Source organism: Mobula birostris, chromosome 5 (assembly GCF_030028105.1).
Source record: "Mobula birostris isolate sMobBir1 chromosome 5, sMobBir1.hap1, whole genome shotgun sequence".
Taxonomy (NCBI): Eukaryota; Metazoa; Chordata; class Chondrichthyes; order Myliobatiformes; family Myliobatidae; genus Mobula; species Mobula birostris.
The window spans coordinates 3,233,637-3,251,506 of NC_092374.1; the positions used below are offsets into that span (position 1 = coordinate 3,233,637).

The 17,870-nt window shown below is 50.1% G+C and overlaps 1 protein-coding gene across 9 annotated transcripts in view; it reads left to right on the forward strand.

Moving 5' to 3' along the window:
• The window catches only part of spef2 (sperm flagellar 2), a 216,674-nt gene that overhangs the window by 138,324 nt on the left and 60,480 nt on the right, over positions 1-17,870 (forward strand). For all 9 annotated transcript variants that reach the window (XM_072257490.1, XM_072257494.1, XM_072257495.1 and 6 more), the window contains one exon: positions 15,608-15,718. In XM_072257490.1, coding sequence (XP_072113591.1) covers positions 15,608-15,718 — 111 coding nt within the window. The remainder of the gene's footprint in view (positions 1-15,607; positions 15,719-17,870) is intronic.

Consider the following 17,870-nt stretch of genomic DNA (forward strand, 5'->3'; position numbering starts at 1 on the left):
GGAACTTCACTTCGTGTTTAACCCCAGGAGTGTGTGATGGGACGGTGTAGAGGGAGTTCCGCTCCGTATCGGATGCCGGGAGTGTATGATGGGACAGTGTAGAGGGAGCTTCACTCTGTATCTGACCCCGGGAGTGTGTGATGGGACAGTGTAGAGGGAGCTTCACTCTGTGTCTGACCCCTTTTTTTTTAATATACAAAATTCTTTATTACGAATGTCGGTGCTATACAATATTTACAAACCCAGTGACTAACACATTTACTACACTACAAACAGACAATACATGTTAAACCAATATATTGCCATCCTCATCAATGATGGCATTTACACCCCGCGGAGCCCAACGGTCCCGGAAGATCTCGACGGTTGCCGTGGACTGTGCGTATTCCTTTTCAATATTCACCCGGGCACGAACATACCCCCTAAACATAGCCAGGCAGTCCGCCCGGGGAGAACTTCCTGCCACCCTTTTCCAGGAGCCACGGATGGCAATTTTCGCCAGCCCCAGGAGCAAGTTGACAAGGACATCCTCATCCCTCTGTGCCCCCCTCCTTACTGGATGACCATATATGAATAGGGTGGGACTGAAGTGCAACCAGAAGGCAAGAAGCAGCCCACGCAAATATGTGAAAAGGGGCTGCAGCCTCACACACTCCACGTACATATGGTACACGGTCTCCTCCAGCCCGCAGAAGTGACACGCGGCTGGGAGATCCGTGTACAAACTAAAGAACTTATTGCAGGGCACCGCTTTATGCAGCACCCTCCAGCCGAGATCCCCAAGGTGCATGGGAAGGACTCCCTTGTAGAGGGACTTCCATTGGGGACCCCCCTCACCTCCAGGTGGAAAGACCGACCGCCATGGCGTGTCGGGACGGTGGACAAATGCTAGGAAGTGGAGGGTGTGGAGCAGCAGCCCATAAAGGTACCTCCTGCCTGCATCCCTGAATGGGATTGTGGGTGTTGTTGAAAGACGGCTCAGGTTGTGTGGATTCGTCTCTCGGGTAAGGCTGCGGGGCCTGGGCCCAACGAGCAGCTCAGCCCGAGTCGTTCCACACACCTGAGCCACACTGACATCCGTTGAGACAGGGCAAGCGTCGGCCAGGACCCCGCCCTCTGCCAGAGGAGGGGATTCCCGGCCTGAGGCAACCATGTTCCAGACTCTCAGTAGGTCCTGATAGAAGCCGGGCAGCCTCTGCAAAGCAGCACGGCTAACGCCCGCCGGTGGTAGCTGCATATCTTCGGCAAGACAGCAGCCCCTCCGGAGGAAGAAAGTCGCCAACACGTGCCACCTGGGAGGGTGATCGGCGTACAGGAATCTCTGCAGAGTCCTGAGGCGGAGAGCCGCCAGTCGTGTGCGTACACACACCAGCAACTGTCCGCCCTCTCCTTCTGGGAGACTCAGAACCGCTGCAGAGACCCAGTGCTTCCTGTTTCCCCAGAAGAAGTCCACGAGCATCCTCTGCATTCTTGCGACAAAAGGGGCAGGGGGGGCCAAGGTGACCATCCGGTACCACAACATGGAGGCCACCAGCTGGTTTATGACCACCACCCTGCCTCGATAGGAAAGCACCCTGAGAAGGCCTGACCAGCGCCCTAGCCGGGCCATGACCTTTGTCTCCAGGTCCTGCCAGTTCGCCAGCCAGGTCTCCCCAGAAGGACTCAGGTAGACTCCCAGATAGAGAAGACGTCTGGTGCTCCACTCAAGAGCTCTCATCTCCTCCGGCAGGGAGTCCACCTGCCACTGGCCTACTAAGAGTTCGGAACATTTCGCCCAGTTGATCCTGGCGGAGGATGCCGCCGAGAAAACATCTTGGCACTCGCGCATCCTCCACAGGTCACAGGGGTCTGTCATCATGAGGAGTACGTCATCAGCGTAGGCCGAGAGGACGACCCCCATGTCCGGTTCGCGCAGAACCAGACCTGTCAGCCTTCGCCGAAGGAGGCTGAGGAATGGCTCGACACAGACCGCATACAGTTGACCGGACATGGGGCACCCTTGACGCACTCCTCTTTGGAAGTGGATAGGTCCTGTCAAAGATCCGTTAATCTTAACTAGGCACTCTGCGGCAGAGTACAGGAGCCGAACTCGGGCCACAAAGTGTGGTCCAAGCCCAAAAGCCTGCAGGGTGCCCACCAGGAAACTGTGGTCCACCCGGTCAAAAGCCTTCTCCTGGTCAAGAGAAAGAAACGCTGCCGGGGTCCCAGTCTCCTGGAGTAGGTGGATCAGGTTCCGTACTAGGTGGACATTGTCCTGGATGGAGCGGCCCGGTACTGTGTAAGATTGGTCAGGATGGACCACCTGTCCAATTACCAAACCCAGACGGTTGGCCATTGCCCGGGCGGAAGATCTTGTAGTCCACGCACAAGAGGGAGACCGGCCGCCAGTTCTTTAGCAGGCGGAGGTCTCCCTTCTTGGGCAGTAGGACCACAACAGCTCTTCACCATGAGAGGGGCATTTCTCCGGTGGCTAGGCTCTCCCCTAGGACAAGGCTGTAATCATCCCCCAGGACATCCCAAAAAGCCTGATAAAACTCAACACTCAGTCCATCCAAACCAGGAGACTTGCCCCTCCGGAGTTGCCGAAGGGCAGTGGACAGCTCCTCCCGAGTCAGGGGGGCATCCAGACGCACTGCATCCTCTGGGCTGACCTTAGGCAAATCCTTCCAGACCTCATTACACGCCTCCGCATTTGACGGATCAGGCGAGAATAAGGACCGATAGAATGAACGGACCTCGTTGTTAATTCCATCAGGGTCCGTGATGGAGGAGCCATCGGCAGCCAGCAGCTCCACTAGCTGCTTTTGAACTCCCCGCCACCTTTCCAACGAGTAGAAGAAGGGTGAGCCACGGTCCAAATCCTGCAGCATTTGGATCCGTGACCTCACGTACGCACCTCGGGACTGCTGGAGCTGCAGGTTCCTTAGTGTGTCCTTCTTCCCCTGGTGTTCCTGCCACAGCTGCTGGTCTCCAGCGGTCGGACCGAGGCGGGACTCCAGGTCAAGCAACGCTCTCTCAAGCCGCTCAACCTCAGAGCTCCGCCTCTTTGTCGACCCCCTAGTGTACTCCTGACATAAATACCGGATGTGGGCTTTGCCCACATCCCACCATAGCTGTAGGGAGCAGAACTCTCTCCGCCTCTCCTTCCAGGAGACCCAGAAAGCTCGGAACGAATCCCAGAATCGGCTGTCCTCCAGCAGCCGGTTGTTAAAATGCCAATACCCGGATCCCACCCGAGGGTGTAGTGGAATAAATTCCATCCACACAAGGTGATGATCCGAGCACGACACCGGCCGCATGGAGGACGCCGACACGCGGGAGACGTAGGCCCGAGAGATGTAAATGCAGTCTATCCTGGAACCTCCTTCTCTAGACCTTCTCGAGAAGGCGCTAGAGTTGGGGTGAAGATTCCGCCAGCTGTCCACCAAGTCAAAGAAGCCGACTAGCTCCTTTAACTTTTTTGCCGATGCTGGGTCGCGTTGGAGGCCCGAACGGTCCTCCGCCTCGAGGGTACAATTGAAATCTCCCCCGAGGATGACGCAATCCCCAGGATCGATGGAGCTCAGCAGGGTGGACAGCTGGCAGAATAGGCGCGTCTGCATCACACTGCGCCTGGGAGCATACACATTGATAAAATGCAATGGTACGCCATCCAGGCGCACAACCAGGTGGAGCAGACGGCCGGGCACAATGTCCTGGACTCTTTCAATTACTGGCTGGAAGGTCGGGGCCAACAGGATCGCCACCCCGCTAGAAATGGAGCTGAGGTGGCTCATGTAGACCCCGCCCCCCCCACTCCAGGAGCCAAACAGACTCGTCCCCAGGGATGGTATGGGTTTCCTGCAGGAAACTCACCGTATACTGCCCATCCCTGAGGGCTGAGAGATTGTTATGCCTGCGAAGAGGACCCCTGCTGCCGTTTACATTGAGACTAGCTATGGTAAGCTTCATGGCGGGAGCACACTAGGTCTCAGCAGCTGTGCCCATTCCGGTGAGAGCGGAGGCGCCCTCCACCACACTGTCCGGAAAGAAAGCAAGGTTACTTTTTGCCTTCTGGGCTCGAGCGGTACCAGTGACACCCTGTGACCCACCATCCCCCGTAGGAGCGAGGCTGCTTCTCCCTCTGATGTCCCTTACTAGGTCATCTAGGAAAGATTTTAATTGCCGTCTGTCGTTCCCCGCCACCGCATTCCTCTTTCCCTTTCCCTTTCGTCCGAGGATGACTTGCAGGGACCTCACCAGCCTCGGCATGCTGGGCCAGCGTAGCGAGGCTAGTTGAGGCCGGTGCTTGGCACCCTCAGAGGTGAGAATAAAATGCTTAATTTCCTCTACAGGTATCAATGGGGACTTCTCAGGAGGGGTGAGGATGTCCATTATTTCACTATCGAAAGAGTCCCCCTCCAACCCGTCACTGCAGACAGAATCCCCATCGGCCTCCCCGCATGTTCCAATAGATGGCTGCGCTTGTGACCCATACCGCGCAGCGGGCACCTCGCTTTTACCTGCCCGCTCCACCGTCGCATCAGCCTCATCCACATTTGCGACAGTGGAGGGACAATCCCCAGGGACTCCCTGCAAGTCATTAATTGCTGGGGTTGACGTGCACAGAAAAACGCCCTCCCCAGGGGGCAGGCATAGAGGGGAACCCGGCACCTTTGGTCCAAGGAAATCACAAGCAGCCTGGTGCTGAGAATGAGAGAGCTTTGTCTCGTCTCCTCTTACATTATTCGGTACACTGGCCTCCAGAGAGGCGCTGACTTGTAGGTCCTGGGTGGAGGCCTCCAGGGCTGCCTCATTTGTGCAAACAGGGCTATCACAAGCTTTTGCACAACCACACCATCTACCCCAGGACTGGTGGCTACATCTGGGGACTCAGGTTTAGAACCAACCCCTACCCGGATTCCCACCCCTTCCTGGGACTCCCCCGCATCTACATCCCCTGCCCTCTTGCGGGAACGTTCCCTTCTCCTCTTCACACCGGAGGAGCACACAGGTGCAGGCTTCACCGATGGGGCGGCGCTTTCTGTTTCCATCGCCCCGTCTGCTTGCGCACCTCCCCGAGCCCCACGCTCCACTTCAGGCGAAATGGGCGTGAGCTCTGCAGCCTCAAAGGCCCGCTTCTTACTGTGTTTGGATTTCCCCTTTGCCTTCTTACTCCGCACAGACTCCACCCCGTCCCCCACCTGAACCACAGGGAGAGGGGCAGGGACCGACCCAACCGTAGGAGTAGGGACAGGGGTAGGGGCAGGGTGAGGGGCTGGGGCAGGATCACGGGTGGGGGCAGGGTCAGATGCAGGCGCAGATGCACGTGCAGGAGTAGGATCAGGGGCAGAGGTAGCTGGGGCACTGGTGCCTGAAATGGGCTCCCTCGGGTTCCGGGCGGCAGGACAGTCCCTCCGAAAGTGCCCCACCCCCCTGCACGCATGGCACCGCGGGCGCTCGGAGCTCCAGTACACCTGATAATCCACTCCCTCGTGCCGGACAGTAAACTGGCCCTCAACATCGTCCTCCCTTTCCAGCTGCATGAATACCTGACGCCGGAAAGAGATTACGGTGCGGAGGGTGCGTCTCTTAAATTTGGGTCGGATGGCAGTGATCTCCGACCTTACTTGCCCTAAACGGGCCAGTGGGGGAAGCAAGTCCTCATTTGGAATGAAAGGCTTAACATGCCCAAGCACGATACGTTGCGTGGGGGCCGTCACCAGCTCCATAGGTAAAAAAATGTTGTCTACCGTGACTCCCTTGCTTAGGGCCCGGTGCACTAGCTCTTCATTCGCCAGATAAAACACCGCCTTTCCGAACTCCTTCTCGGTGGCCAGAATACCACCTTTCCCAACAAGGTCCTCCATTGCCTCCGTACACTTTTCTAGTGTCATTCCAGGGCGCAAAATACATTGCACCCCACGTTCCACCTTCACCGACCGAAACAGGGCGTTGTCCGAGGCCGGGGAGGCAGCCGCCCTTGCGTAACTCCCCAAAGGCCCGCGACTCCCTGGAGACCGGTCCGGCATGCTGGCGCTCTTTCCAGTCCGAGAATCCTACAGGTTAGAAGTCCTGGAACGAGTCGAATAACTGGCCGGGCAAGTTTGCAGTCGACAGTTCCTCGCTGGCTCGACGCCAGGAAAGGCTCCGTCGGACTTGCAGAGACCCAGGCCGGGAGAGGCCGAAACGTCCTTCCAGATGCTCCGGCACCAACACCGGATGAAAATCAGGAAAACAATGGAGGAGGAACGTTGCCCCGATGTCAATGGGGGGGAACGACGGCGTTTGCCTCCGGTTTTGGAGCGAACCGGCTTCCTGGCGAGTTGCCAGCGGCCGCAGCTGGGAGCTACGCAGTTAGCAGCCGCCAACAAACCCAGCCCAAACCGGCAGTAAAACTCCACACCGAGTTTCCACACCAGCGCCGTCACTCACTGGGTTGTCCAAGAGACTTTTAGAGCCACCTCCAAAGTATTCCACGAACTTTATCCAGTAGTTTTGCCTCGATTTCTCCCAGCTCAGTCAGTACAGCTCCTCTCTGTGTCTGACCCCGGGAGTGTGTGATGGGACAGTGTAGAGGGAGTTCCGCTCCGTATCGGATGCCGGGAGTGTATGATGGGACAGTGTAGAGGGAGCTTCACTCTGTGTCTGACCCCAGGAGTTTGTGATGGGACAGTGTAGAGGGAGCTCCACTCCGTGTCTGACCCTGGGAGTGTGTGATGGGATGGAGGGAGCTTCACTCTGTGTCTGACCCTGGGAGTGTGTGATGGGATAGTGTAGAGGGAGCAACACACATCAAAGCCGCTGGTGAACGCAGCAGGTCAGGCAGCATCTGTAGGAAGAGGTGCAGTCGACGTTTCAGGCCGAGACCCTTCGTCAGGACACTGGGACAGTGTAGAGTGAGTTTCACTCTGTGTCTGGCCCCGGGAGTGTGTGATGGGGCAGTGTAGAGGGAGCTTCACTCTGTGTTGGATGCCGGGCGTGTGTGATGGGACAGAGTATTAACTGGCTGTCTGCCTCCACAGATGCTGCTCAATCCACTGAGATCCTCCAGGAGTAATATTAAATGTAACATCCCATCTCCTGTACTCAATATTTATCAAGGCCAATATGCCAAAAGCTTTCTTTACGATCCGATTTACCTGTGAAGCCACTTTCAACAAATTATGGACCTGTATTCCTAGATTCCTTTCTACTACCACACTCCTCGGTGCTCTACCATTCACTGTGTGAGATCTACCCTGGTTGGACCTACTGAAGTGCAAAACTTCACACCTGGCTGCAGTAAATTCCATCTGTCATTTTTCAGCCCTTTTTTTTTTAGCTGATCCAGATCCCTCTGCAAGCCATGATAGCTTCATCATTGTCCACTACACCCCCAGTCTTGGTGTCATTTGCAAATTTGTTGATCCAGTTAACCACATTATTATCCAGATCATTGATATAAATGACAAAGAACAACGGACCCAGCACCGATCTCTGCGGCACAGCACTAGTCACAGGTCTCCAGTCAGAGAGGCAACCATCTACTACCACCTTCTGGCTTCTTCCAGCAAGCCAATGTCTAATCCAATTTACTACCTCATCTTGAATGCTGAGTGACTGAAGCTCCTTGACCAGCCTCCCATGGGGTCATTGTCATATGCCTTGTAAAAGTCCATGTAGGTAACATGCACAGCTTGGCCTACCACGCATGAAGCCATGCTGACTATCTTTAATCAGTCTGTGTTTTTACAAATATTTACATATCTGGTCCCTTAGAATACCTTCCAAGAGCTTTCCCCCAGCTGATGTCAGACTCACCAGCTTAGAATTTTCTGATTTATTTTTAGAGCCTTTCTTAAACAGTGGAACAACATTGGCTGTCCTCCAGTCCTCTGGTACCTCTCCTCTCGCTGAGGATGTTTTAAATAGGGCCCCGGCAATTTCAGCACTCGCCTCCCACCAGATCCGAGGGAACACCTTGTCAGGACTGGGATTATCCACTCTGATTTGCTCCAGGGTAGCATACACCTCCTCCTCTGTCGTCGGTTCAGGATCCATGAAGTTGGTGCTGCTTTGCCTCACTTCAATAGACTGTGTGTCTGTCTCCTGAGTAAATATAGCGAAGAAGGGCCAAAAGGCCTGTTTCTGTGCTGTAATGTTCCACGTTCTATGTTCAAAAACGAAAATTATTTAAAGATCTCCCACACCTGTTTTGGCTCCACATTTGGATTACCATTCTGATCTTCCAGAGGACCAATTTTGTCCTTGCAATCGTTTTGCTCTTAATATACCTGTAGAATCCCTTACGAATCTACTTCACCCTGTTGGCTAAGGCAACTTCATGCCTTCTTTTAGCCTTCCTGATTTTTTCCTTAAGTTTTCTCTGGTATTTCTTAGATGCCATAAGTACCTCATTTGTTCCTACCTGCCTCTTCCTGCTATGACCTCCTTTTGTCTCTTAAACTGAACCTCAATATAGGTTTTTTTCTCAATTTAACCATATAACCATATAATATTACAGCACGGAAACAGGCCATCTCGGCCCTCCTAGTCCGTGCTGAACTCTTACCCTATCCTAGTCCCACCGACCTGCACTCAGCCCATAACCCTCCATTCCTTTCCTGTCCATATATATATATATCCAATTTAACTTTAAATGACAACATTGAACCTGCCTCAACCACTTCTGCTGGAAGCTCATTCTACAGAGCTACCACTCTCTGAGTAAAGAAGTTCCCCTTCATGTTACCCCTAAACTTTTATCCTCCAACTCTCAACTCATGTCCTCTTGTTTGAATCTTCCCCACTCTCAATGGAAAAAACCTATCCACGTCAACTTTATCAATCCCCCTCATAATTTTAAACACCTCTATCAAGTCCCCCTCAACCTTCTACGCTCCAAAGAATAAAGACTTAACTTGTTCAACCTTTCTTTGTAACTTAGGAGATGAAACCCAGGCAACATTTTAGTAACACACATCAAAGTTGCTGGTGAACGCAGCAGGCCAGGCAGCATCTCTAGGAAGAGGTGCAGTCGACGTTTCAGGCCGAGACCCTTCGTCAGGACTAGTCCTCTTCAGTCGACTGCACCTCTTCCTAGAGATGCTGCCTGGCCTGCTGCGTTCACCAGCAACTTTGATGTGTGTTGCTTGAATTTCCAGCATCTGCAGAATTCCTGTTGTCAACATTTTAGTAAACCTGCTCTGTACTCTCTCAATTTTGTTGACATCTTTCCTATAATTCGGTGACCAGAACTGTACACAATACTCCAAATTTGGCTTTACCAATGCCTTATACAATTGCAGCATTACATCCCAACTCCTATACTCAATGCTCTGATTAATAAAGGCCAGCAAACCAAAAGCTTTCTTCACCACCCCATCCACATGAGATTCCACCTTCAGGGAACTATGCACCATTATTCCTAGATCCCTCTGTTCTACAACATTCTTCAATGCCCTACCATTTACCATGTATGTCCTATTTTGATTAGTCCTACCAAAATGTAGCACCTCACATTTTTCAGCATTAAACTCCATCTGCCATCTTTCAGCCCACTCTTCTAACTGTCCTAAATCTCTCTGCAAGCTTTGAAAACCTACCTCATCATCCACGCCACCTATCTTAGTATCATCTGCATACTTACTAATCCAATTTACCACCCCATCAGCCAGATCAATAATATATATGACAAACAACATTGGACCCTGTACAGATCCCTGAGGCACATCACTAGTCACCAGCCTCCAACCTGACAAACAGTTATCCACCACTACTCTCTGGCGTCTCCCATCTAGCCACTGCTGAATCCATTTTACTACTTCAATATTAATACCTAACGATTAAACCTTCCTAACTAACCTTCCATGTGGAACCTTGTCAAAGGCCTTACTGAAGTCCATATAGACAACATCCACCGCTTTACCTTCGTCAACTTTCTTAGTAACCTCATCAAAAAATTCAATAAGATTTGTCAAGCATGACCTTCCACACACAAATCCATGTTGACTGTTCCTAATCAGACCCTGTCTATCCAGATAATTATATATACCATCTCTAAGAATGCTTTCCATCAATTTACCCACCACAGACGTCAAACTCACAGGCCGATAATTGCCAGGTTTACTCTTAGAACCCTTTTTAAACGATGGAACAACATGAGCAATATGCCAATCATCCGGCACCATCCCCGTTTCTAATGACATTTGAAATATTTCTGTCACAGCCCCTGCTATTCCTACACTAACTTCCCTCAAGGTCCTAGGGAATATCTTGCTCCAGGGTAGCAAACACCTCTTCCTCTGTCGTCTATTTGGGATACATGAAGTTGGTGCTGCTTTGCCTCACTTCAATAGACTGTGTGTCTGTCTCCTGAGTAAATACAGCCAAGAAGGGCCAAAAGGCCTGTTTCTGTGCTGTAATGTTCCACGTTCTATGTCAAAAATGACAATTATTTTACGATCTCCCACATCTGTTTTGGCGCCACATGTGGATTACCATTCTGATCTTCCAGAGGACCAATTTTGTCCTTGCAATCGTTTTGCTCTTAATATACCTGTAGAGTCCCTTACGATTCTACTTCACCCTGTTGGCTAAGGCAACTTCATGCCTTCTTTTAGCCTTCCTGATTTTTTTCCTTAAGTTTTCTCTGGCATTTCTTAGACGCCATAAGCACCTCATTTGTTCCTTCCTGCCTCTTCCTGCTATGACCTTTTTTCTCTTAAACAGAATTTCAATATAGGTTTTTTTCTCAATTTATCATCTTTTCCTTCTGTTCTGACAGGTCTGAACTCTGAACTCTCAAAATTTCACTTTTGAAGGCCTCCCCCTTACCAAGGATATTTTTGCCAGGAAAGAGCCTGTTCCAATCCACACTTGCCAAATCGTTTCTGATACCATCAAATTTGTCCTTTCTCCAATTCAGAATCTCAACCCAGGACCAGACCTATCTTTTTCCATATTTACATTAAAACTAATGGCATTGTGACCACCAGATGCAAAGTGTTCCCCTACACAAACTTCTGTCATCCGCCCTGTCTCATTCTGTATTAGCAGATCCAGTATGACATACTCTCTTGTTGTGACTTCTATTGAGGAAACTTTCCTGAACACACTTAACAATCTCTATCCCATTTAGTCCTTTCACAGTATGGGAGTCATAGATAATATATGGAAAGTTAAAATCACCTACAATGACAACCTTATTTTTCTTGCAACAACCTGTGAACCTACAAATTTGTTCCTCTAAATTCCTTGGACTGTTGGGTGATCTGTAATATGCCGCTGTTAACGAGGTCATACCTTTCCTGTTCCTCAGTTCCACCCATAGCGCCTCACTAGTCCAGTTCTCCAGTCTGTCCTGACGGAGCACTGCTGTGACATTTCCCTGACTTGTATCGCCAGCCCCTCCTCCTTAATCCCTCCTGCTCTGTCATGACTAAAACAATGGTACCTCAGAATACTGAGCTGCCAGTCCTGCTGCCCCCCACAACCAAGTCTCACTAATTGTTACAATATCATAATTCCAGGTGTTGATCCATGCCCTCAGTTCATCTGCCTTTCCTACAGTATTTCTTGCATTGAAATACACACTGCTCAGGACACTAGTCTCACCATGCTCAACCTTTCGATTTCTGACTTTATCTGAGATCTGTCTCCACAACCTCTCCACTGACTGTTCTGGCACTCTGGTTCCCATCCCCCCTGCAACTCTTTAAACCACTGCCAACCCCTGCCCCATGCAGCACTAACAAATCTTCCTGCCAGGATATTCATCTCCACAGCACGGCTTTGTCAAAGACAGGTCATGCCTTACGAGCCTGATTGAATTTGTTGAGGATGTGACTAAACCCATTGATGAAGGTAGAGCCATAGATGTACTGTAGTGGATTTCAGCAAGGCATTTGATAAGGTACCCCATGCAAGGCTTATTGAGAAAGTAAGGGGGCATGGGATCCAAGGGGACGTTGCTTTGTGGAGCCAGAACTGGCTTGCCCACAGAAGGCAAAGAGTGGTTGTAGATGGGTCATATTTGGCATGGAGGTCGGTGACCAGTGGTGTGCCTCAGGGATCTGTTCTGGGACCCCAACTCTTAGTGATTTTTATAAATGACCTGGATGAGAAAGTGGAGGGATGGGTTAGTAAATTTGCTGATGACGCAAAGGTTGGGGGTGTTGTGGATAGTGTGGTGGGCTGTCAGAGGTTATAGCAGGACATTGATAGGATGCAAAACTGGGCTGAGAAGTGGCAGATGGAGTTCAAACCAGATAAATGTGAGGTGGTTTATTTTGGTAGGTCAAATATGATGGTGGAATATAGCATTAATGGTAAGACTCTTGGCAGTGTGGAGGATCAGAGGGATCTTGGGTCCGAGTCCGCAGGACACTCACAGCTGCTGCGCAGGTTGACTCTGTGATTAAGGTGGCATATGGTGCATTGGCCTTCAGCATTCGTGGGATTGAGTTTAGGAGTCGAGAGGTAATATTGGTCTGACCCTACTTGGAGTACTATGCTCAGTTCTTTAACGTAGCACCTTTCTCCCTGAACTCACTTTGCAGATCCTCATACCTCCACGTTATTGGTGCCTACATGGACCACAACCACTGGCTGTTCCCCCTCTCACTGAGGACTTGATCTGAGATGTCCCGGACACTGGTACCCAGTGTCAAGTGCCAAGAGGCAACATACCATCCGGGAATCTTGTTCTCGTTCACAGAACCTCCTTTCTGTTCCCCTAACTAACAAATTCCCTATCACCACAGCTCACTTCTTCTCCCCCCTTCCCTTCTGACTCAGAAAGCCAGACTCAGTGCCAGAGATCTGACCACTGTGACTATCCTCTGCAAGGTCATCCCCCACCCCCACCCCCCTAAGAGTATCTTAAGGGTTGTGCACCTGTTGTTGAGGGGGATGGCCACAGGGGTACTCTGCTTTATCCCTGTCCCCTTCCTGACTGTCCTGCGCCTTGGGTGTAACTACCTCTCCCTATACCCTCTCTATCACCCCTTCAGCCTCCCAAATGATCCAGAGTTCACCCAGTTCCAGCTCCAACTCTTGACATGGATTGTTAGAAGCAGAATCTAGAGATGCACTTCTTGCAAGTGAAGGTGCCAGGGACACTGGAGGTCTCCGTGCCTTCCCACATCCCACAAGAGGAGCATTCTACTATCCTGCCTGGCATCTTTACATTTGCTCAGTTAGAACAGTAAAGAAAGAAAAGCAATACTTCTGCCCCGACACTCTCGAACCTCTGGCAGACTGCTAGTGCCTTCCACAGAGAAAACAGATGCAAAACTTGGATGGCTCAGGGGCAGGAATGGTTATTTGCTCAGTTAGAACAGTAAAGAAAGAAAAGCAATAAACCGTGGGGGGGGGGGGGGGGGGGAGGAAATCTACCAACAACTTTTTGCTTTCTGTCACTTAAGCCAGTCCTTGCTGAAGACTCGAAGAGCTAAAGCCTCAAAATCCCCATACTAACTGTCCACTCCACTAATTGCCACTTGGACATTGGCCACTCCAAACACAAGCTGCTGTGAGTCATTGCATTTTATAGTCAATCGGTGAAGATGAGTGAGCTACATCTTCTCATGCTTCTGATGCCCAGTTGACCTCCGTAATCTCCCCAGCCACCTCTTTCAGAACTCTGGGGTGTACACCATCTGTTCAGGTGACTATCTACCTTCAGACCTTTCAGTTTCCCAAACTCCTTCTCCCTAGTAATGGCAACTTCACACTCTTCTGCCCCCCGACACTCTCAAACTTCTGGCAGACTGCTGGTGCCTTCCGCAGAAAAAACGGATGCAAAATCTTGCCAAGTTTATTTTTGCCAGAAAACAGCCAGTTCCAATCCACACTTGCCAAATAATTTCTGATCATTTAAGATGTAGAGAAATTACTTTAATCAGAGGGTGGTAAATCTGTGGAATTTGTTGCCACGAGTGGCTGTGGAGGCCAATTCATTGGGTGTATTTAAGGCAGAGATAGATAGGTTCTTGATTAGCCAGGGCATCAAAGGGTATGGGGAGAAGGCAGGGGAGTGGGGATGACTGGAAGAATTGGATCAGCCCATGATTGAATGGCAGAGCAGACTCGATGGGCCGAATGGCTTACTTCTGCTCCTATGGTCTTATGATACCGTCAAAATTGGCCTTTCTCCAATTCAGAATCTCAACTCAGGACCAGACCTATCTTTTTCCATATTTCCTTTGAAACTAATGGCATTGTGATCACTAGATGCAAAGTGTTTCCCTACACAAACATCTGTCACTTGCCCTGTCTCATTCCCGAATAGCAGATCAAATATTGCACACTTTTGTTCGGACTTCTTGGTACTGTTGAAGGAAACTTCCCTGAGCACATTTGACAAACTCGATCCCATCTAGTTCTTTTACAGTTTGGATGTCCCAGTCAATATGTGGAAAGTTAAAATTACCTACTATGACAACCTTGTGTTTCTTGCATCAGTCTGTGATCTCTCTACAAAATTTTTCCTCTATATCCCTCATCTATTGGGAGGTCTGTAATACAGCCCCATTAACATGATCGTATTTCTCAAATCCACCCATAATGCCTCACTGGACAAGTTCTGACAGAGCACTACAGTGACATTTTTCCTGACGCCAGCCCGCCTTTAACCCCACCCCGCCTTTAACCCCCACCCCTCCTTTAACCCCCACCCCTCCTTTAACCCCACCCCTCCTTTAATCCTTCCTGACATAGTAAAAACAAACAACAGAACCCTGGAATATTGAGTTGCCAGTCCTGGCCCTCCTGCAACCAACTCTTACTAATAGCTACAATAACATTATTCCAGGTATACATCCCTGCCCTGAGCCCATCTGCCTTTCCTATGATTCTTCTTGCATTTAAATACATGCATCACAGGATATCAGTCGCACCATGCTCAAACTTCTGATTCCTGACTTTGTCAGAGGTCTTACCAACGTCTGTCTCCACAACCTGTTCCCTCATTCCAGTTCCCATCTCCCTGCAACTCTAGTTTAAAACCCACCTGCAAATGCTCCATAGTACCTGCCTATCCAAGGGACATGGATAGGACAGTTTTAAGGGAAATGAGACTGGCTCAGATTGCCACCTTGATCAGGACGGAGAAGCTGGGCCAAATGGCCTTTTTCTGTACTGATAACTTTGTTTCTCTTACATTGTATGCCCTTCATCTGCTTCCTCCTATCACATACCAAGGTGAGAGGTGGAAAGTTTAAAGAAGATGTGCAAGGCAAGTTTCTTTACATAGAGTGGTGAGTGCCTGGGCTGGTGGTGGAAGTGGATATGATGTGCAGGGAATGGAGGGATATGGGTCATGTGCAGACGTTTAATTCAGTGTGCTGTTTGGCACAGACGGAATGATCTAAGTGAACTGAATGGAGGGGATATGGATCCTGTGCAGAGTCTAATTCAGTGTAGTGTTTGGCACAAACACCATCAACTAAGTGGCCTTTTCCAGTGCTGTGTTGTTCTATGTTTTATTCAAAGACCATGCATCCACTGGTCAACAGGGAAGGCACCCAATCCTCATAGGATAAATCTGCCTTGTAGTTGGTTTATGGTAGGCAGATGAACTGTTCTGTGTGGAGAGGTATTCCAGCACCATTGGAAATGGTTCACTGTCTGTTGCTATTCACAGCACTCCCGATTCTGATGGACGGGGAAAGCCAGAAACCGGTAGCCCAGGCAGCAGGGGCAAGGCGGAGCAGGAAGGGGAATGGGAAGGCGTCCAAGAGATGAAAGAATTCCGGTAAGTTGAGAGGGCTGTGGAGCTCAAACTCAACCCCAGGTGAATACCCAGCAGATGTGGTTCTGGGGGAAATGAGAGAGACAGACTCTTCCCTCTCCACATTTACGAATCTCCAGCTGGGGTATACAGTTCAAATTGCTCTCTGACACTGGTATATACAGCCTCAGCACTGGTGTTGACAGCCTGTTTCATCACATTGTTTCGGGTTCTCTGAACCTTAGTGTGTAGTCTGACCTGCCGGGCAGTTTCCACCAGCTTACCAAGACGTTATATGTTCTGGTTCACCAAGATTGGACAATTTAAGCGCCAGGCCGCAGGTGAGGGATGAGCTGGTTCAGCTCACTGTTCCATGAGTTTTACTGAACTGAGGCAGTGGCCTTCAACTAACAGGCTTCTGGACTGGCTGCAGTGATGAAAAGGACTGCAGCTGTGATAGACGATTCCACAGAGGAATAGAGACGAGATTCTGTGGACGCGATAGAGACACCCAGATGGTATGTTGCTTTCCAGGTGCCAGGGTCATAAATATCTCAAATCTGGTCCGTGGCATTCTAAAGTGGGAGGGAGAGCAGCCAGAAGTCTTGGTATATACTGGCACGAATGACCTAGACAGGCAAGGTGAGGAGGTCCTGAAGAGAGAGTTTACGGAGCTAGGTAGCAAACTGAGAAGTGAGAGCTCCAGGGTAGAAATCTCTGGATTGCTGCCTGTGCCATGGGGCAGTGAGGGGAACAATGAGATAATCTGGCAAATGAATGTGTGGATGAGGAACTGTTACAGGGGGCAGGAATTCACATTTATGGATCATTGGGATCTCTTCTGGGAAAACTATGACCTATATAAAAGGGACAGGCTGCACTTGAACCTGACCTGGAGCAATATACTTGTGGACAGCTTTGTTAGGACTGTTTGGGAGGGTTTAAGCTAATTTGGCAGGAAGATGGGAACCAGAGTAATAGGATAGGATAGCTGGATTACCAACAGAGGAAGTGTGCAGGAGACTGCTAGCAAGGAGAGGCAGATGACGTCGACTCAGACCTGAGAGGCCAGCATCGGGCATTTTCATGCCTTACAAGGTGCAGTTCGAAAGGCTGTGTGGGGCGCCACTCCTCGCACAGACATTATTTTATTTTAAAATAATATTACTTTACAAGGCCGAGTTGCGAGCTCAACATCAACCCGGTGTGGATGGAGAGCGCGCACGGGGGGCAGTCTGTCGCTGGATTGAACTCGGGAACCTCCGTTCTCGAGCCCGGCGCTGATCTCACTGCACCACCAGCCAACCAAGAGGCAGGTGATTGAGCAAAATTGCAGTGAATAGGATGAGCTGCAATGTAAAAGGGGGACACAATTGAAAAGGATGATGTATAGGGACTGAAGTTGTTATATGTGAATGCAAGCAGTATGTGGAATAAGGTAGATGAACTTGTAGCACAGTTACTGATTGGCATATATGACATTGTGGGTATCACTAAATCGTAGCTGAAAAAAGATTATTACTGGGAACTTAACGTCAAAGGATACACATCATCGTATTGAAAGGACGGCCAAGTAGGCAGAGGAGCTGGGAGTGGCTCTGTTGGTTTAAAAAAAAATGAAATCAAATGTGACTCTCAGTTCGACTAGTGGCTTGATCTAGGGGAAGACAGCCCTCGGCCCGACTGAACTTAAGAAATCTTGTTTGGGTGGAGGCTGCATGATATGTTCCCCTGTAACAATTCAGTACCACGCAATAACAAACAGTACACAATATGCAATTAAACAATAGAGTATGTGATTAGTAAAGAAACAAAAAAAAAGAAAAGGGCCCTTTCTCATGAAACAGTCTAATACGCAACATTGGAGCTCACGGTTCCGTCCACTGGTTCCCCGTCGACCTCCGCCAAGCGTAGCCGACCCTCGGACCCTCACTCTGAGTCCACTCCATCCGGTGGTCTACCAACTCCCTCCATTCACGTCTTCTCTCCTCACCTCTCCCCGACAAAAGACCACGAAATCCCTGCTCCCACACCCACAAGAAAGAACAACATCCCTCTCATTGGATAGCACACATTCCAAAGCCCCATTATCTCTGGTCATAACCCAAACATTGCTGCTACAGATAAATCATTTCATTAGCAGTGAACATTACAGCATGTTATACTCTCCCCTGAC